The following is a 22901-nucleotide window of genomic DNA, read 5'->3' on the forward strand; positions in this document are numbered from 1 at the left end:
TCTGTGGCTGCCATGAGTCTCTAGGGCCCAGCCCCAATTGTTTAGTCACTCATTCAGGCAATGGGTATAAAGTCCAGGTGTACTTACCTGTTTGGTTTACCTTGTTTGCATTGAAAGGATGTGGTAAGACTATACAGTATACACATATTAACAAGCAATGTCTCCAAGCTTAATGTTTAGTTTGTACATACCAGTGGTACCTTGTGGTACACCGGAGTATTTGAGGACATGTAATATAGAATTATTAATTTAGACCTTTGACATGTCATCATACTGTAGTTTGTCGTTTGTGTTAGAATTATTATTGTCCGCCATTTTAAAGTCGAGACTCTCATTCTAAACCCTCTGAATGGACCCATTATAATATCACATTAAAGTTTATGTTAGTCATAAAATCTATAAAATACCTTGAAACATTCAATTAAATCATGCTCAAAAGATCTAATAATTTCATGAGGCATATCAGTGCAAAACATGGTAATAAGAAATTGTTGCCTTTTCACGTAAACTCTTCAACAGTTGATAGCTTTCGCTGTGTGACACAGGATGCTTAATTCAGTCGTGTGAAATCTTATGGCCAACTCGTGTAGTGGTGAACTGTACGACGCAGCCTGACACGATCTATGTAAAACTGACATTGGCCGTACATTCGACTAGTCGTTCTTCGTTAAACTGCGCCCACCTGCTCAGCGGTAAAATCCTCCTTAACGAAGATGACCAGTGGAATAGAAAACTTCCAAATACTCGACAAAACAAAATGGCTGCATAGTTACCGCGATACACATTGCGTAATCAAGGCTGCTTCAGCTTGTGTCAGTATGGGTTTTTCATTAAAAAAAAATATTTTCATCTAGTTTTTGAATTCTGTTAAAAAAGCCTAAAATAATTTTTTGACTTCATGTGGGTAAATGCATAATTTTTATTTTCTGAAATTTAGTCTAAGTTATATTAACGCAAATTTATGTTGTTTCTAAAAAATGTTTGTTTTGTTCACGTGGATAACTTAACGCAGATTAACGCACCCTGGTTTACGTTAATTTTCGTTGTCAACAAAGTCTATTTTATGAACCAGTTGATTGAAAATAATACTCAACAAAAAATCAGTCAAAAAAATAAACCAGTCGAATAAGCCCGTTAATTTCATAACTTGGACTAGAAAAACACACATTGGCAGATTGTTGAATTTTCCCACTGTACAGTCTTGTATAATCTCACTGGCATGATTTTCTTTTTTTTTCTCTCGAATAATTGTTTTGTATCATATTGTAACGTCTATAATTAAGGTTATATGTTTACTTTTTCTGCTCACTGTAATGTCTCTATTATGCAAAGAAGAAATAAATTTAAAAAAAAAATCCCTAGATCGTGTTGCACTTCAAAGGTCAGAGCTATCGGAGTTGGATTAGCAGTGATCGAGAAGTAGAATGATTTTATCCAATTTACTCTATTGTGCAGGCTGATGGAGCTTATAGTTAGTATACATCACTTTCTTCAGCATAAATCTTCCTCAAATTAGCAGCTTTTCTAATGTTATAATCTTCGTGATTACTGTACCTACTAAACTATGGTACAAGTGTGGCTTTCCTCTGAAAGTGGATTTATTCTGCACTCTCTGCTTCATACAACTGTTGTATGATGAAACCAACTACGCTCCCTGTGAACGCTAGACAACCCGACGCTGTCTGCGTATTGCCAATGGCAGTCTGAACGGACCGTCATTGAAAATATCCATTACGTGTGTTTTGTGGCGTTGCGTTCTCCATACAATCACGTTTGGCGACGACCGTCAGACGCTGATAGTGCCCGGCTTAAATCATAGGCCTACTGCAGAATTCACAGCCTTTTCTAATTTAGTCTTTGTTTTCGTTTATATTGTTTTTCTTAAATTTATTTATTGTGTTCATTCCCTCTGAAGGTGGTCAAGTCAGAACTGAATTTTTCGGCCAATAAATACAATTTCTCAGCATTTTTGTGGAAATTTCAAACATCCATTGAATGAAATATCAATTATATTTTTTGTATTTAAAAGCATGTAAAATATTGGTTGTCACAGTGCCAGGGCATTTATAATAACATACTCTGTGCATAATGTATTAATTTTATGATACATTTTATCCGTCTCTAATATTATGTATAGGTTATAACTTGTCTATTGATATGAAGTTGAATAGAAAATACCATATAACATGTAACTAGCATGAAATTGCTACTACTACTACTAGATAAATTAGAAAACAGAACGATTATATTCAAAGAGTTGTATTCTGTAGACTTTGTTGACAGCCACAGTGTAAGGCAGTATTTTCTCTTATGTTTGTTGGGCACAATGACTTCCTAATCTGTACTGTATGTAAACAAATTCGACACTGAGTTCGTAGCCTGAGCCTATGTATATAGTACAAACCCCTACTTTAACGAAAGCCTCGTTTCTTATCACCATCCAAACATTATTTGCATAATGAACTTTAAGCAACTGAAATCCGTATTGTCTGTGCTGGCATCAGACTGAACGTGCCGCATTCAAACAATGGCGGACTCGGACTCTGGATGTTTTGTCCTTGTGTGCGTATTGTCCTGTGTCAATGAACTCAAATCTCTTCCATTATTCATAGAAAATCATGTACTTAGCAATTGTTATAATTTTCTTTGTAATTAATTAGCGAGCAATTTCTCACAGTTTTTGCTTCATCATTGAGGTTACTTTTACAGAGTACTTGTAGATAATGAGACAATTCAAAGCTTTGTAAACTATTAGACTATTTCATTATTAAAATGAAAATCGTTGTAATTATTAAAAATTAAATAAAAATATATTATATAAATTGTGTGATAGTTCCATATTCAAAGTGCTTGAGATAAAATTTAACAATGAAAAGACCTGGACTTTTGTAGATGAAACCATACTGTAGCCTTATGAACTTTCTACTAGAGCATTAAACTATTTTTATTATTAAAATGAAGATCATTATATTAGTTATATAATTAATAACAATTAAATAGTAAGTATATAAATTGTATGACAGTTTTTTTTAACAATTTATCAATGAGATAATATTTGAAAATATATTTTCTCTTAACTGTGTATAAACATAGAGCATTAATAAATTTTGTAAAATTGCAACTGAGAGATTTTTTACATTAAGTTAAAGTTATTCCTTAGATTTTTTTCAGAATAAAATTGTTTCTGTGGTAAGGCCCAATGAAAATAACCCTATCTGGGCTGGAAAATGATGAGGGAGCTAGGCTTTATATTTTTATTTATTATTTTCCTAAAGCCAAATATAACCCTTGGGTTATTTGCTGGTGCATTGATAAAGTACTGTAAAATACATGATAATACAAACAATCTATTAAGTATTTAGTATTTAGTAAAAAAAATGTAAAAATCAATGAAAAAAAAATTTTTTGAAAAATAAAAGTAAAAAAAAAAGTTTCCAAAAATGGAAATGCGGGCGGGGGTGGTAACATTTTTTTTTTATTACGCCTAAGATAAGTCCCAAAACATGCAGTGTAATGACACAGTGGCTGAACAATGTCCCTATACATCATTTTTAATTAAGACGCTTGTCATTTATTCTCAAATTCTCTTGCGAATAGAGAGAAAAAAATAATGCACTCATCCATTTTTTTTGTTTCTTTAAAGTCATCTTTGGAGATACCGTGCATTAATAAATTGCAATAGCGAAGGTGTGATATGACAAGACAACTAACGAAATGGTGACGCGACATGAATTTAACAACTGCTATACTGTATATGTTAAAAAAATCTGTACATGATGGTACATGCATTATATCTGATGTAAAAAATATCTGAAGAGATGAAATTGATACTTTTAACTATTGTAATTTGCATGTTTGATGTCAAATTTCTCTGTTACGGCAATATACATCATCATTTTTCGTCCCATTTTGTTGTTTGTATTGTGAGCATTATAGCGTTTGAACAGATTTTTATGTGTGTCATCATCAAGTTATTAGCTGTCGAGAAGTCTGATGCATTTGTATGTAATGTGTGTGTGTAGTATTCTGCTAATACCGCAGTTAATATGCATTTGTCTTCAAAGAGCTTTGCGGTTCAAGGCCTCAGGTGTTTTTTTTTGTTTTTTTTACATATTTAAATGCATTGTAACTTTTTATGAATTACAGGCTCCTTCCTATTAAGGGCCAATATTGTGACTGGGGTTTCCATTGTCTTTAGCTCAGCTTTTGGTCTTTAATTAGAATAATAAAAATAAGATATTTTGGACCACAGAAATGTGGTCTCTAATTAGAGGTGGTCTTTAACTGCAGTGGTCTTTAATTAGAGGTAGACCTGTATTTGCAAATTTTGATTCTCTAAAGAGAAAACTAGAATTTAACACGTTGGGAATTCTTGAAAATTCCGGATGGAAACACTATGCCATGTTCTGTGAAATTCGCACCTTTGGTTTCAGCTCACCGTATCTGCTTTGCGTCCATCAGGATTATCCTTAACACCTCAACACATCCGTATCTTTCTCATTGCGTAGATGCTATTGTTACTGGCCTTCATAAATTACTCATTCATGATAATTTGTGTCAAATTCCATGGATTATATCAGTTGTATAGTCTGCCATACATTTTCCAAATTATTATACGGTTGTTAATACACTACTGTACATTAATTAATGTATAATTATTAGTGAACAGTGAACAATCTGTTAGGTCGCATGTTTTAAACACTAACAGGCCAATGATTGGATCACTACTATAAATAATTTTATCTTTTTTTTAAATTTCATATTATTCATTCTGGCAATATAATACCAAATTTATATATCATTTCAACTACAAAAAAAATCAGCAAATTCTCAAATCATATAAGAATAATTGGGTGAGCCAGGAAGCAGCAAAAGTGAAACCACTGTCATCTTAGAGATGTCTTGCTCAGGGAAAAAAATGAAATGAATAATCAATCAATTTCTCAAAAATAAATGAATTTTCTAATCAATATAATTTACTTAAAATTTGAGAAACCTTTAAAAAATTCAATTAAAATCCATTTAAAAGAGTCACTTAAGTTTAAGTCACAAATTGAGGAACCCCCCCCCACCATGGCGAGCCCTTCGGAATTGAAAACCTGTCCTATTTCAATCAAATAAATTTAAATACACCTTTGTTTTCTGAATAAATTGAAAATGATTTTTTGATTCAGTGTTGTTGGTTCATGTGCGAACATTAATTCAATTTATGAAATTGTCAGATTTTGTAGTAATAAAGGTTCAATTTGAAAAAAGATGATTTGGTTGTAATGTGATGTGTATCAAAATGTATAAAAACAGGACTCTGGTGTATCGGCTGGAGTTGCTTTTAAGTTTGAGAAAAATCTTTGTGAGACATGATTTGAACCCCGGACAATGAGAATCGAAGGCAACCATCTTAAACCTGGTACAGCTTCACTACCCACATGAGTTTGTGAAGTGTAAGTAACTGATTTTTCCCATTGTAATAAATACTAGAGTTAAACGAAGATGCATTGCTGGAATGCTTGGAGTAAAAATCAGTGAAAAGCGGCAGTTTTGCTTCCCATACGTGAGGGCGATATATTTCAAACATTTAAATGTAAAGTGTTAGATATAAAAGTTCAAAATTACTTGTGAAGTGTAAATAATTGACTTTCCCATAGACCTATTTAAAAATAAGACACAATGCAAGGATGGTACACAAAGATAGGATGCCCGAAGTATTAAAATATATGAAAAGAGATCGAAGGCATGATAATTATTTGCTTCTGTATGTGATGGAAGTATTTAAATATCCTCATAAATGCTACAATAGGTGGAGTTTCGCTTTGTTACGCACAACACAGTAATTCAGTTTTCCAGGGGTTTTTATTCTAAGCTTAATTATTTCCATAGACTTTGCTACATCTACCCTTGACCTTTTCATGACCCTCGTTCTTTGTCATTTGCCATATGCGGACACAAAGCAATGTGGAATTATTCACAGGGAAGTATTCCGTGGGGATAAGCTCTTCATCGTTGGATGTTTTTCATCAATTCTGTTTTATGCCATCCTTAGTTTCAAATTCGTGCACTTCTCAATTGTTCTTTTTTTTTATAAACTCGCAACAACAATGTATGATGAGAGTCCTTAGCAAATTGAAAAAAGAATTGTATCATATCATATATCATACTGCATCATTTAGTTTCTCCTTGAAGCGTAATAACAAAATAACATATAAATAATATACAATTACAAACCAAGTGAAAATAAATGCATTGTTGATGCTTAAGGTAATGGAAATTTTAAAAAGCATAGGCTTACTTAACAGCTCCCTAATTTTCTGAAAATTTAAAAGAAAAGGCACTGTATACTTTTTCCTCTGATTTTTATAGTATTTGTATTAGGCTTACTGAATACTTATGATAAGTGCATGTAAAAAAAGATGTCATTTTCTTTGATGTAGAGAGCAGTCAGAATATAAAAGTTAATATAAAAATTATAGGAGAAAGAAGGTGAAAGGCAAATATGTTCATTGTTCACATACCTGTATTTCTTTCTGGTATCTATCAGCTCTGAAAGGTCTGGAGAGGTGTTTAGCATTTTATCATAATCGAAAAATAAAGGAGATTATTGTCCAATGCCTGTTGGCTATCACTTAAGTCATCAAGTAATTTCACATGTTGATCCTTATGTTATGGTGAGGTGCCAGCCTTGCTAAGCATGGATGCAATCAAACACAGAACCCTAATCCCACACATCCACAACACAATTCCCAAAAGTGAAGATTACTTGCGGGTGGTACAGCAATCAACGGAGTTCATGGCAACAGATGATCCGAGATCCTTCTTCTGGTCTAAATTGTCATTTACACTGACAGTAAGGAAACATAAAAGAAACAAAACAGAATCCTATAGACAACTTACACACTATTTAAAAAATGAGAGTTTGGAAATATTGTTGAAGGTTTGCATAAACTAATTAACAATAATGTCCTTATGTTATATACCACATAGATTTAGAATTGTTTTTGTAGATATATGAAAAAGCTAAATTTACTTGAAATACATTAAATAAATAAATTTCTATTTTTAGAAAGCATGCTAACTGTGATTGTCATCAGAATATTATTTTGTGTTTGGAGAAAACTAATAAAGAAAGAAATGATAGAACTCCATTTAGAAGCACTAATACGACTAAAAGGAATGTAACACAGGTTTGATTTAACCAATACCAAATTAGAATCCGTAAAGTGAATTACAGTAGTTCATGAGGAAATAACATAACATATAAAATACCTATCTGTGGACGATAAAGGAGTTCTGTTTCCAAATAATTTATTAGCTTTAATTTATTATTTATGTTCATATTTTATTAATAAATTTTTTTATGTTGACTTCATTTCTGAAACATCTTAAAACCAGGTAAATTTTGAATTGAAAGTGTACATCTGATCAGACAGATACAAATTACAATATATTTGGACAATTTTAGAATTAATTCCAAGATGTGTGTGGGTTTTTTTTAAGTGACATGTGAGTTCATTTTTAAATTTATCTCGTCAGCTGTGGAATTTAAACAAAAAAAAAAGAGACAAGACAAAATGTCAATTGCCTAAGATAATTGATAGAAACTTGCGGCATTTCTATATTTTTTTGGCTACGAGATGATTTCTGATGTTTTAGCCAGGTTTCTACGGCTAATGGCATGTTCTGTAGTCTTCCAAGAGGCTAAGTGCATTTTAGACCAAAATATTTTATGTTGCGCGCACACACTTTTTTTTTTCAATTTGAAGAGCTGATAAATTTTCTTGAATCTACTGTACAGTACTGTAATTCTATATCTCTCTTAAATGCTAAGAAATTTTAGTGATGAAAGCATTGCTTATTTGTCTCCAGATTCCAGCAACTGCAGTATACTATATTTCTTTATATTGTACCAATTTATGTTCTCAAATTGTTTGCCAGTTCAGGGCTGTCAATCAATTGGGTATCTTGATGCAATAAACATCCTCATTAATCTTTGTGTATGCTAAGAATTTATACAATACAATAAACAATTATATTTTATACAACAATAAACAATTAACTTTACTTATTTTAATTCTAGATGAAATTTTAAGGCATTTCATTGGATCTGTATTCCTATCGGGGACTTTAGATCTCTCATCAGGAATTAATTGAACCCATGTAGTGGACCTTGGGCCCCCTCATCAGAGAAACACTGTTTCCGCCACTCATGTAGCAGATAAAGTAGTTGCGCATACAAATTTGAGAGGAGGACGGAACTGGGAGACTGTAATGTACATTGCACACTAATGTCCCTACAATGCATGTACAGTGTACACTAATTCCCCATATAATGCAACAATGGATAAAATTGCATTAAAATCCATGATAGCGTATTTGCCTAAGGAGTAATTCTAGAAGAGGTTGGGACTGGGATAGAGTCTCCTAAAGTGTACACTAATGCCCTTACACTTTTTTTTTAAGAACCTGTAAAATTTTGCCTAGGCTTAGTGTTTATATTTCCATGCTGATTTCAGTCTGAAAATATTCTTATTTTGTTCTTATTTTTTCACACTTTTTCAAACATAGAAAATTATCTGTGTACAGCAGTATATTACGGTACTGTATTTAGAGGGTGTTGCAACCTTGCAAATAAGGTAGAGATGAGATTAGTTGGTTTTTCTATTAAAAAAAAAATAATTAAAACCTCATTTGACACTTTACCTCAGCCTCAATTTGTAACTTATTTTGTTTTAAATTTTTAAGCAATTTCAGCCTCAGTGTTGACAACAATGGATAAAATTTCATTAGCTATGATAGGGTATTTTTCATAGGAGGTAGTTTGGACTGGGAGAGAGCAATGTAGGTTACAGAGTACACTAATGTCCATATAATGCAACAATGGATAAAATTGCATTAGTTATGATAGGGTATTTGTCATAGGAGGAGTAATACTGGAAACACCTGATGAGAGCCAGAGTCTTATTTCATCTAGTTAACTGGCCACCTCATTCTTAGCATTCCTACTATGAACTGGAATTAAAAAAAGTCACCTGAGTTGACAGCAGTTTAATAAACCAGATTTTTTTTTAAATTTTTGTTTACACTTAAGCTTTGTTTAATATCATTTATGCATAACACATATACAACGTACAATGGTTTATTATCGGCAAAAATAAAACATAAAAATAAATAAAATACTGCTTCAAGTTGTTGATTATAAACTTAAGCTTTGTTTCATATCATTTATGCATAACATGGTTTATTATCGGCTAAGAATAAAACATAAAAATCAACTACTGTGGATAATTTGCAGCAAAATTTATTAAGAACTAAATAATTGTATTTTTTTTTTAAATACTTATTAAAAGTGATACATAAAATAATAAAATTCACAGTATACATAAAAAATATCCAACAAAACTGATCATGAAGACATTCTTCTTTTGACAGTATATAAAATAAATTGCAAAAAAAAAAAATATACTTCAAAGTATTGATAAACAACAGAACATGCCCTACTTTTCACATTAATGCTATGTTTTTTCTTCTTGAATCCTCAGTAATATGATCTTGTGTAGTACTAGTAGCCACAATTATTGTATATTTATGATTTGTAGAGCCTTTATCTATAAGAAATTATTAATCTCCTCTATTGGATATTAGCTACAGTAAAAATAGCAACTGGAACATTAGTGTTTATTGTAATGGAAATTGCAAAGTATCTATGGATTATCCACTGCAATTTGCTATTCCTCTGATATAGACTAATTATGTACGCTTTTGAAACACATGCTGGCTAAACAAAGAGAAGATCAGGGGAAAAAAAACTCCCTAAAAAATAATTCAATCATGGTTAATACAGTAATTTCAAGACCAAAACCGAACTGTGTAAAAATAATATTGTTTTATTTTGTTTTTATAACAATGAATATTCGAAATAAATCGTTGTATGAGGTTTGTTAAATATTTTATAAGCCATCCTGAGACAAGGCTTTTCAAAACATCCAGGCAGAGGAGAAAATAAAAATAAAATTGTATTGGTGATGAATGTAAACTGTGTAATAATGAGATGGTTAAAATGCTTTAAATTTATAATTACCGGTAGGAAGAACTGTACAGTTTATTTTGGAGATAAGATAAACTTATATTTTTTTCTGACATTTCTATTTTTTCGTGGCGGCTTGTGCGCTAATTGGCCAAAAATAAAATTTTATTTTTATTTAAGTGAAATCATCATTATTGGCAGGCAGGGGTTCACTAAACAAGGTATACAGTACAGTAATTTAAAAAAAAGTCTCGCCCAAAGAATAATGAAAATAATTTACATTCATAGGTGGTTACTGTATTTGGTTATTTTTAGAGGGTTTTCTTAAAAGTAGTGGGCATTTTGGTTGACCGTAAATTTGGTAGGATAGAACGTTCCTTTATGACTCATTGGTCGGTTTGACTTATCAAGACAATTATTTTGATGACACGCTTTTAACACCTTTAAGCTCCCTCTAATTACTGATAATTAATTAGAAGGTGATATTGCGGTGTAATGTTACTGAGACAAAGAAACAGTTTGTCTGCCTATAAATCAGCTACATGTGTTTTCTATAGATGTTATGTTGGCGTTATTGCTATGTGGTTTCTAGCATTAGACCTCATAAAAGAGAATGTACAATGTAGATATATAGTTATGCTAATATTTGCTTTAGAAAAATTCCTTTTAAACAGGTTTATGTACCTTCATAAATATCAAAAGGATGAATTTTTAATATTAATATAGGCCTACAGTACAGATATGGTCGGATACCAACAGATAATTAACTGTATTATTTTCGTTACATATTTATTTTGTATTACTGTTTAGCATGGTAGGCTTCTTTTTCCTTGGAAAACAAAATATAATTTAAAAAAAATTCAAATAATGAAATACTGTATTATGTATGAATTATTTTATACTCGCATTGTATTTAATTTACATAAAAAGTACAAAAAATCCAGCTTAAAAAAAGATATAAAAAATATTAGTTTTTGCTATGTCACAATTATTAGGGCAAAGAGTACAAAGTGAATTGTTATTTTGTTGTAATCTTGTTTTGAGGTGAAGAACCCATCTACTAGTATTTGTTATTCAACTGTCCCATTTCCTCCAATAATATTATCAGTCTCCTTGGAGTTTAATACCCAATCGGAAGTAATGAAGATAAGCGAGAGGCTATACAGGAAACAATGTAGATTGCAGTCGCTTATAGGCTCAGCCAATGTGGAGATGTGCCCCTTCGCTGGGGGAATATTGTACCTAACCACAGTGGAGATGTTCCTTCTTGAGTAATACCAAAATTGTTAAACTATAATAGTTTTGGGAGCTGCCCTTGAGGAGTAGGCTATGATACCCGTCTTTAATTTTGCTTCCTGACCAGTTAGGCTTAGCCATTATAATGGCGATCTACAGTAATTCCCCTTTTTCATTATTGAAACCATAATTGTTTTTTTTTTCCTTCTGTGAACAGTAATAGACAATCTGTACATTTTTCAGTGTTGTTGCTTACTGAACAGATAGATTCGACACAGCATTGGTGTTTCTCGTTGGAATACTGAATCTTGATGAAATCAATTTAATCATTTTGCAGTGAGACTTCTTTAATTTAATAATATTTTATGACCATTTTCCCTTCTCTGAGGTACACTCTACCAAAATGTTGCTGTAGTCAAATGGAATTATTGAGGAGCACAATTCCACTTTGAGGGAAGAAGTTGGGGGTGAGAGGGAGGGGGATTGACAATTTCAACAGAGTCCATGAGCCTGGCCTCAGCGGGAAGGAAGGTGTACATAAAAAAAAAATTAGCAATTTAGGCCATTTTAAATTTTAAGCTGTTCTTTGACATTTTAGTGTATTCTTGCCAAAAAAAAAATGTTGAGGCCATTGTATGTAGGTGGCATCTTTGAAGATGAGGTCAATGAGCGACAGCAGGAAGGTCTACTGTAGCCTCTGTGGAGATGTACCACTTCCCCGAGGAATACCAAAAATGTTGAAAGTTCTCATTATCAGCTTTAGTTTGGTGTTTTTAATGAGCGTGCAAATACCACCTCTGTGATAATGTTCATGTTACCTTTGTATTTAAAGTTGTAAATCATCCCAGTAGGAAGAATGAATACCTGAAAAGCAAATTCTATTTGGATCTACTCCAAGTACATTACAAAAAACAAAAAAAAAATAATAATAAGAACACATTTTATAAGAATACTGAGACTGAAATTGCCTAAAAAAATAGAACAACAAAGTGAGTCTGGAGGAAAATTTAAAATATAGTTTTTTAAAATAAAAATTTTTTTAGAAAAAAAATACCCCAACAAATCAAGAGAAAAAAACTTTTCTGTACTGTACCTACAGTAGATATGCGATTATGTAGTAATAATTACTGTCTTGTATCTGTTAGCCCTACTTATTAAGTTTGTGTCTTGGAAAAGCGTGTAAAATAAGAACAGAACAATGATATTCGAGCCTGAAATTGGCCAAAAAATAAGAACATTGAGCTTGGGAAAAGTTTTACTGGTTCTTTAAAAAAAAAAAATTTTTTTGTGGATATTTGTATTTTTTAATTTTTATTGTAAGGAGCAATTATTATTTTAATTTATAGAGTTAATTTTTAAAGAAATGTTTATCAAGGGGAGAATTAAGTTCGATTTGTGGGAAATTAAAACAAATAATTTTTGACAGGCCAACTCTATAAAATATTCTTGAAACAGTTTCTAAACTAAAGAACTATACACTTAAAAAAAAAAATAAATATTAAACCAGCAAAATTTTGCCCAGGCTCAGCAGGCTTAATTTTTTGCCAGTTTCAGACTCAACATTTTGTTCTCATTTTACACACTTTTCAAAATCACACCTACTTGATTAATGTTTTACCTTTTTTAAACATTCCAGTAATACTTTACTGTATTTGACTAGCTTGATTTGTTGGGTTTTCCAACTTTTTGAAAATAAAAATGTCATTTTACCTCAGCCTCATTGTTCTTATAAAATGTGTTCTTATGAAAATAAAAAGTGTAGTGTTACATAATGTTCTACACACATTTTCCAACATAAAGAGGCTTATTTCCTGACATTCTCCTGAAAGTTGGAATTCTTTAGCTGTGAAGGGGTGGGGTCGGGAGTAGAAGAGAATTATTTGGCGCAATATACAACAAAGTTGTGAATCCTTTTTTTAAATGATCTCTATTTTACTTCTCACACACACCGCAATTGAATTTATTTTAATTAGCCTTATTATTCCGATTTCCTCCGATTCTTTCCTGTGATAAATAAAAAGTGTAGTGTTACATAATGTTCTACACACATTTTCCAACATAAAGAGGCTCATTTCCTGACATTCTCCTGAAAGTTGGAATTCTTTAGCTGTGAAGGCTACTGGGCTAGCAAGGTTGAATTCCATTCACTTCCAGGTGTGACTATCCAGTTCTTTGTTGTCTTTTTGGGAGGAAACAAAATTGAATCAACAAAATATTCTAAGTTGCTGACTTTAGCTAAAATTTATTGGTGTTTATCCAAAAGAAAAATTTATATCCGATATGCTCTTTAATGCTGGCTTCATATTGCGACAAATAAATCGAATGAACCCCCTACACCTTTGTCTTGAACCTTCATTGGCTTGGTGGTGTGCTGGCTGAGGTTTTACGCATGCCTGAGCACGCGTCGTGGCCCGTGATTCATGTCTGTCATTCAGATCCTCGGAGGAGAATTATACTCAGAAATAAGATTCCAAAGAAGAGACGTGATATTGAAGAGACTGGTTCTCAGTTTGAGGTAGTGTGATGGCATGTCAGGAATCTCGCAATTGTTACGCTGTACTGTACTGCACATAAGCCAATGTACAAACACCTTACAACTGGACTTTAACATAGATACCTATAATTTAGTAGCATTTAAGCTATGCTTACTAATAGAATAAGTTGATCATTTTTATTCGACCAGCTTTAAAAGTGGCTACTTCAGAAGAATTAGAACCTGTCTCGTTAATTATGGTGTTGATACCTTCTTTGTTTGGCACAAAGAATGTGTAATCCTTGGCTAGGCATGAATCATCAGGGATTAAAGGTGATCCCTAATCCTAAATCTATAGGAATCCTTAAGGATTAAAGGTGATCCCTAATCTTCAATTTATAAGCAAAGTTGCCTTCAGGAGATTATATTGTTTTTAATTGTTTGAATATCTTTCCAGCATCGTTTATGAATTATAATATATATATCAGTATTTTATTTCTATTTTATAATTGTTATTGTTGAAATAAACTTTCATGTAAATCTTAATAAAACTTGTGCATCTTACATTAAAAAAAACCCTCATACTCTAGCATTAAGAACTTGCTTTTTATTTTTGATATTTAATTACTATGTGTTTCTAGATTATGCTACTTTTATTCATATGGCTGGCACGGCCTTGATAAAAAAACACCCTCTGGGTGAATCAAGTTTCTGTAGTATTTATTATTATTATTATTATTTTATTATTATTATTATTATTATTATTATTATTACTAAAGTTTAATAAACAAATAGACTTCACACTGTAATGATGCAGACTATTCTATTTTAATATATTTTTTTCTACTTCCATAAAGTAAAAAATCAAAGAAAAATTTTACAATTTATATTAAACGTTCTTAGAAGGTTCAGACGTTAGTAGAAAAGAATTTGTACTGTTCTTCAGGACGAATTTTTGGATTAGTACTCGGTTGATGTTTGAATGAATTTTTATCTTACCGTAAATGCTCGAATGAGTGCTGTTTTCAAATAAGCGCTGCACCAATCCTGATTTTTCTAGCTAAGCGCAGCTCTCGAACAGCACTTAATCGAGAGTGTATATTACCCTGTGTGTAATGAAACACTTTGAGAAACCGAGTTTTAAATACAATGTACGCAATGTTAAATTGAATAAATAACACAATGTAGACAAGAATTTCTCTATATGTTTATTTACAATGACGTAGGACCTATGATAGGCCTACTGAACTACAGGAATATGTGAACGGCCATATTTTATAAGCGCCGCTCACGAATAAACACCACTCTCGAAATAAGCCCCACACTGAAGCCTACAAAAATGTTATAAGCGCCACTGCGCTTATTCAAACATTTATAGTAATGTTTGCTTGTTTTGTCTCGTCAGGGTCTACATTTTGTAATGTTAAAAAAGTGGAAAAAAAAGGTTAAATTGAATTGAGTTATTGAAATCTATTATTGTTATTTTTCAGGTATTATACGCACGGCAAGCCCTTTGGATCGTGAATCCGCAACACACTATTGGCTTACCATCTATGCACAGGACAAAGGAGCTGTACCTCTCCACACCACTATCGAAGCATATATTGAAATTCTTGATGTTAACGACAATAGTCCCCAACCCACGGAACCGGTATACTACGCTGAGGTCGCTGAAAAAAGCCCGGTCGGTCGTTCAGTTGTCCAAGTGAAGGCTAAAGATCTTGACTCGTCTTCAAGTCAACAGCTTTTATTTTCAATACAGAATATTTGGGACGCGAATAATAATGAAGTATCTAATGTGTTTGCGATCGATGAAAGTACAGGTAAGACACAATAATCTAAACTTTCTGATAATTGCGTAGAATAAGGCCAAGTAAAAATATAGATTTGTTTCTCTTCCCAGCCTGTTAAATTTTTGTTGCTTAAAAAAAATGCTAACTTTGTTTACAGTAAGCAATTCTTAGTATTCAATGAAATACCATAAACTACAGTACAGTAGTTTCTCGGGTATGAAGCCCACCCAACATTACACAGCCTACATTACACACGATTTTACGTGAGGTAATAGAATTTTCACAGCAAAGCCCACGGTATGGTTTGAAGGAATAGCTTACAACCTGAATTAAGTTGTCAACCAAAGAGAGACTATTTTCTTTTACTTGACCTAATTGCTAGTTTTGATTTTTTTTTTTTTTAGCCATAATTGAAATAAAAGTATGAAATATCTTGTTAGGACATTTTGAATGATATTTATGAAGGAATAAAATTACAGACCTTTCTTTTACTTGCTAGCCAAGTTCTTGCTGTGTTGATTAGTTCACTACTTTCAGTTTTTACTTACAATAAGAAAGCATGGTGGCATTCTCGTTGGAGGGGTGTGGGGTGGGGTCGGAAGTAGAAGAGAATTATTTGGCGCAATATACAACAAAGTTGTGAATCCTTTTTTTAAATGATCTCTATTTTACTTCTCACACACACCGCAATTGAATTTATTTTAATTAGCCTTATTATTCCGATTTCCTCCGATTCTTTCCTGTGATAAATCAAACCCCTTGTTACAATTATATGATATGTCAAAGCACGTTTGTATTGCAAATTTGTTCAGCTGTAATAATCCAATGAAAAGTAGCCACTTCTATGTCTTATCTACAGTGCTCCATATAATAGTTTCCGCTTATTCTGCTTATTCAGACCGCACTCCGCATTTGTAAATATGGTTGTTCTCGCCAAGGCCAAGGTCTTTTTGGCTTCGTTTAGCCTGAGAACAGAAACACAACAGCTACCACCCAACATGGGTACTCGTTATTTTTAGTCTGTTGAGCTTAATTATGAACATACTCTACAGCTGTGTTGCCCTGGAGGAGTATAGGAACAAGCTGAAGTTTCTAAAAATGGGAGCCCATAGTGTTCTAATAACGGTAACCTGTCGGTCTACTCATTAGAGTCAGGAGAGGTTCTTTGTAGTGTACCTTTTGTATAGGTCGCCTTGGCCTAACCTTCACATATTGTCTCTTTCCCAATTACCCAAAATACAGAAGAAATTCTGATCATTAGCAATTTGTAGTATTATTAATTATAATTAATTGTCCAAGTCAATTCTATTTTTAATTACATTCGGAATTCATAACCTTTAGTTATGAATAATTCTTGGCCTGTAAATTGCTTTTTTATAGCCGGTTATCGAAATACTTAATGATTGATTTTACTGTAAAAAAAAAATGTCTGGAGATGAGTATCCATGATTAATAAAGTTTTATATCATGTAAATTGAGTTAATCATTGTGTTTTATACTGTAATGTTAAATTGACGGTACCGGTACAAAATAAAGCTTTTTATAGTATCCATTCACAATGTACCTACAGTGCATTAATTTTGTTTATTCATAAAAATATAGACATTTAAAGAGGCTATTGTAAAAGAATTATCCATAATTTGTAAATTAGAAAATTGTTTTTTATAATTCATTGAAATGTTGTAAACTAAAGCAGAATAAATTCATTAATTAATTTATAATTCAAATGTTTGATGTTTGAATAAAGTTTTAACTGTTAAAAATTGGAAAAGTAGGTTCTAAAATAATGGTCAGATGTAATGGTTATTTATAGGCAAGATAGATTTCAATGTGTATGAATGCATAGTATTTAACAATGATGATATTAATAAATGGTTGTTATGGAGACTTATGCTCTCACCATAAGCATAAAGAAAAACGAACCAATAAAAAAAAAAATTTACTGAAATGTAACCCTAAGACATACTAATCCTACTTCTTAAACTAAGCATGTCCTTTAATTACTACAACATTTTTTGAAAAAAATGCAAGATGCATCTAAACTTTCTCTCTCACTTGTACTTAAGAATGATGGAGTCAAAACGTCAATCTTATTAAAACTTAATTTTTCTATTATTATTATTATTAATACAATTTAAATAGGGGGAAAAATCAATTTCTGATATATTTCAGCTTTTATGTTTTGTACAAGGTAATAATACACCACATAAATATACTAAAGTGTGGTTTAATACTGATTCCTGGTTGGCTCCACCATCTAAACTTGATTTAATATATGACAGCTCTTATTAGGGATTGGAGTCTGCATACTGTTTGCATCATCATTAAACAACCTTGCTTGTCATGCCAGGCCAACCCTACATCAATTACCCGGGTCTCCACCCCATATGTCTTTAGTCAAAGATACTCAGTGCTACCTGCCTAGGCCTTCGTTTCTCATGGAGTCTGCATACATGTTGTTAGCTTAGTCTCGTAGCCAGCCATCAACCCAATTGGAAGCCTTTAATTTATGCGATAGACTAGCGGGACTGGTGCCAGCTAGGCCACGCTCATCCTTTGCTAGTATTTTTTTGCTCTTGTGGGACTTGTTATAGTAAATAAAAGCAATGAAACATACCTCAATCCATCATCACCTACAGTAGATATGATGAAAGCAATAACAAAAACTATAGCCTATTAGAAATCTATCATCTCTCATTCTTTGTTCGTAGCTGAGATTGTGTAAACAATATTTTTTTTTTTTTTTTTTTTTTTTTTTTTAATTTTATGGAAGACTTTTTTATAACTTAATGATAGAAAGATATGAAAGAAGTCATTTAGAAAAATATTTCAGCCAAAAGCATTTACATGGTGGAGAAATCGAATGTAAAATTATACTGAGGAATAGAAAAAAAAAACGTATGCTTGTAATTGTAACCTTTGGTCCCCACCGTCAAGATCTTATCTTGTGGTCGCGTATAGAAAATGCGATGCTGTGATGTAAACAATTCAATATTCAACTTGATATTTTATTTTTTTACGGAAAGCATAAAGATTGCTTCTAGAATTCGTGGCGGCAGATGCAAAATTTATTTTATTAAATTTTGGTTTTGTTTTTTTTAGTCAGCAGCTGCTTTAGTAACAAGCCATAAATATGATATTTTTTTATTCAAAATCAGCATCATCTACGGGCGGAAATACTAATGATAAGTGTCACATTCGAACTTGCACCGCTCTGTTATTCAATTGTTGACTGAATAGAAGTCAGACATGATGACTACATATACTTTTTTGTTTTGTTTTTTTTATTCTCTCTACGTTTCTAGTAATTAATGTTGAACTTTTTCCACTTAGAGGCAATTAATGATAATTACCCAGGCACTCGTTAATTTATTTGCTTTTTAAATTTCTAATTCCCGCGTTGTTGCATCCGCGACCGTCTTAATCCAACCGTATCATGAGTTAATTATGTATCTGATTTTAATCACTTAGGAATTAATTTTGGAAACTGTATAGTTTGCTATATACACAATAGTTCCTCTGGCATAAACCTACCCCACCCCACCCCCCGCACCTTAAATGCAAAATTGTACCTATATTTAGGGGTGAACTTTAACCCGAGAAATCTCCTTTTAAATCTAATGGGAATTTCTCAGAACTGTATGGCTAATTAAAAGCCAATATTAAGATATTTTTTCTGAGAATAGTAGTAATCACACTGTGGGCTTGTCCGAGGAAATGCTGGTATGTAGAATTGGGCGTAATGTACAGTAGGGGGTGGGCATATACACAATTTGGGCTTTACCCGAGAAATTACGGTATTAAAATGAAAGGATAACGAGACTGTGTAAGCAACTGGTAGGTTTTAGTGCTAAATGCAGCTGGAGTAAAGCGTGATTTTACTGATAATGTTAGAGAAGTACAGTATGTAGTCTAAGTTAACTACATTATAGTCTAGAATTTGGAAAGATTTGGCACTGTTTATATGTTGACCAAAGATTTTACACTACATTGATTATTCATGTGATTTTATCACAGTTGATAATTATATTAAGCTTCATACTAACTTCTCAACCCCTCATTCGAAGAATGTGTACCTATTATTAAATTAATTTTGATTTTTAAATAAATTCTCATATAAATCTATCAATAAATTGGCACCACTAGGTGGACGCAGTCAATACCGCACTATTTACATAGAGAATTCCACCTAGTAATAGTATTGATAAAATAAACAGCATTTGTAATGATTTTGACAAGTCATATGTGCCTCCACTTCTTATTGATTCATATCAGGTCACCATTTCACCTAGGTCCATGCTTTTTCACATCCACAGTCCAAGCTTCAAGGCGCATTCATGTCATTTCTTCTTCCCAGGTGCTATGCCGTTTGACATAGGTCATTTACAATGGTGATGGTGGTAAAATTTGATATTACTGGCATCATAATATACTCTACAGTATAGGTTGAATCAGCAACATTTTGATCATTTTAAATATCACTACAGACTGAAGAGAAAATTTTGACACATTTCCTGAACGTCAAACTGTGTAATATTAAATATTTATTTAAATAATTTATACATTAATACTCCAGTATCTTTAATACATGCAGGCCTACTTTGAATTTCGTTAATTTTGGAGGATACAGAACAACGGAAATATGGATGCAGTTATTGGTCCTCCACCACACATTAATGTAACAATGACCTGTTATAAGTTGCAATTAGAATAATAACATTATGTATTCATAACATGTCCCAGTTACTATCAACCCCACCAAATGTGTCCAGTAGTTATAAATAGCAATGATAAGAAGAGACTTACAAGCGGTAATATCCGTCGGCAAGTAGCGTCATGTTTAGATCTCGTTGTCTGCCAGAAGCTATAACCCAGCGATACAATGTATTACTTTGTTAATTGCACCGGTTTTGGACAATTAGACGGATTGAGGATGAAAATAATTGAACAATATAACATTGTATTCTATGAATAATAATAGTCCTCAATCCATTGAAATCATTGCATCATTATGTATACAAAACAGGACTATCTAATAATGCTAAATACTGTACAATTTTTTTTTCCTTCTGCAAGATAAAATTTAACAAAGTTCTGTTGCCCAACAATTTTAGGATTTTTTATGTCAATTGCCTGTAAATCCATGAATACTGATTTTTTTTCAATTTCATTTCTGAAGGTGACCCAGTAAAGGTCAAAACATTGAATGGTCCTCCTCTCATTGTTCAGAGTAATGTTCATTCTATGTTAATTTTCTCAAAATATTTTTGAATGTTTGCATGGCGAGAATCACTAACAAAGTCATAAAACTTACGGTACACCATGTGTAAAAAAATGTGGTTTTTTTTGTGAGGTAAAGCCACTGGTTGGTTGTATTGACATTTCGGCAAGATTGCTCTGACCGTCATCAGAATCTCTGTTGGTCTTAAATAGAGATGGTAATCGTCTGTTTTTAACGTGAAACAAAGTATTGAAGAGTACTTGATGTTTGTGTCTCATTAGCAGTTGATTTCTACAAAAAAAATTTTTGGGAGACGTATGGAAAAAGAGAAACATTTATTCATTTATATGTGGCACAATTTTGATCCATGATTATTTTTGTTTCCTCTGAAAAGTGTTAAATCTATGACAATTTATTTGCACTTGATTCCATAGCATAAATGAATAATGAGCGACACCGTGCTTAATGACAGCTACCAAATTGATATTGATTCGCTGAGCACTTTTCCTTCTACCGTACACCGCTGTGTTCTGCAGTCTACAGATTTCTCTCTCTCATTCTCGTATAAATTTGCGAGTTATTAGACCTGAAGGAATTTTGTTTTTCCGTTGTATTTAAATCGCTAATGTAACTGTGTAGCACTGCTGTCTGCTATCCACTCCAGAATTACAATTCAATTTTATGCCTTGCTGAGCCGATAAAAATGGTAATAATGCAAATTGTTTAATAATCAATAAGCTTGATTAAATGTTTTCTCTGTTTTCTGAAAGCATTTCCGAAATTACCCCACCTCCAATTTTACCAAGTTCCTGTCTATTGTTACATATTTGTTATTTTATACTTACTTTATTTCTTAAGATTGAATATCCTTAACTATTAAAACCTATATCACCTAGCAGATTTAATCCTTCTGTCTACACTTAAGTCAAACCCAATTATCTATTTGTTTCTTTAAAATTTATGACCATGAAATTAACTGTGTGTTTTCTAAACTTCAAAAATGTTGCTGTGTATACAACTGGATTAAAATAATTAAAATAGTTGAACAAAAAATCTCTAAGGTTAAATAACAAAAAATGATTTTCATCTCCCTACCTTATCCCCCTTTTTGATTGCCTTATCTTTTCAAGAACCCAGAAAATGATCAAGAATTGCTTTTACTGTGATGATGACATTTTTTGTTTTTTTCTTCTCAAAATCATAGCACACATACATTCACATAGCCTAAGTCGGGCCTAGACTCGCATCCAAGTTGGTTATGAAGATATAATTTCAAAACAATTTTTTTCTGTGTGTTTTGCCTCATAAAAGTCCTTAACATGATGGCCAAAAAAGTTATGCTTGATATATAAATGTTTTATAAAAAGAGACAAGTGAATTTATTGAATAACAATAAAAGCCATGAAAAATACATTTAAATGAAAATAGGTTGATCTTTTCAAGAGAGAAAAAAAAAAAACTGTGCTGAAGGACAAGAATTGATTCTTAAGCTGGCAGACTATAAAATTTTATTTGACAAAAATATGTGACATGCCTAAATATGGTCATGATGACATCACATCATGACCCTATATCTGCACATCATGACTATATATGGGCACATCATGACTATATATGGGCATAACAACAGTTTTTTGTCAAGTAAAATTTTAAGTCTGGACGGGACTTAACATTACTGTGAATGTTACTATAATTTCATATTGAATTTTTGTTTAGTCATTTCAAGTTCCTTAAGTCAACATAGACAGTAGACCTGGAACACACATTATGCAATCTGATATTTGCATGGTTGTCGATGCATAGTGGGTTACCATACAAGATACCTTTTGCTTTGGAACCAGCGATATCCGTATACCTTTCAAAGGTGTGAAATAATTATCAAGCCAATCTATTGTATGCAAATGTCTTCATTACTTAGTGTAATGGACTTCTGAATTACTAATGTTTTTAAAGGCTAATTATCTAATTGCCCACGGTTGGGATAATTCTACTTCATATCTTCTAATTGTACAATGAATATTTTCCTTTTCCCGTTAGTACTATATTGTGCTTGTATAACGTAATCCATAAGCAATCATTATATATTTATATGACTTGTCTGTAGCTCATTTGATAGAGAATTAACATCATCAATCTACCAGGGTCGACAGAGGAAAGTCA

General features: G+C 32.2%; 1 protein-coding gene across 3 annotated transcripts in view; it reads left to right on the forward strand.

The window, feature by feature from the left end:
- The window catches only part of LOC117101687 (protocadherin Fat 1-like), a 114604-nt gene that overhangs the window by 12168 nt on the left and 79535 nt on the right, over positions 1–22901 (forward strand). For all 3 annotated transcript variants that reach the window (XM_033241722.1, XM_033241723.1, XM_033241724.1), the window contains exon 3: positions 15218–15550. In XM_033241722.1, the coding sequence (XP_033097613.1) occupies positions 15218–15550 (333 nt within the window). The remainder of the gene's footprint in view (positions 1–15217; positions 15551–22901) is intronic.

Source organism: Anneissia japonica, unplaced genomic scaffold (assembly GCF_011630105.1).
Source record: "Anneissia japonica isolate Jap-2015-1 unplaced genomic scaffold, ASM1163010v1 scaffold180_len884964_cov147, whole genome shotgun sequence".
NCBI lineage: Eukaryota > Metazoa > Echinodermata > Crinoidea > Comatulida > Comatulidae > Anneissia > Anneissia japonica.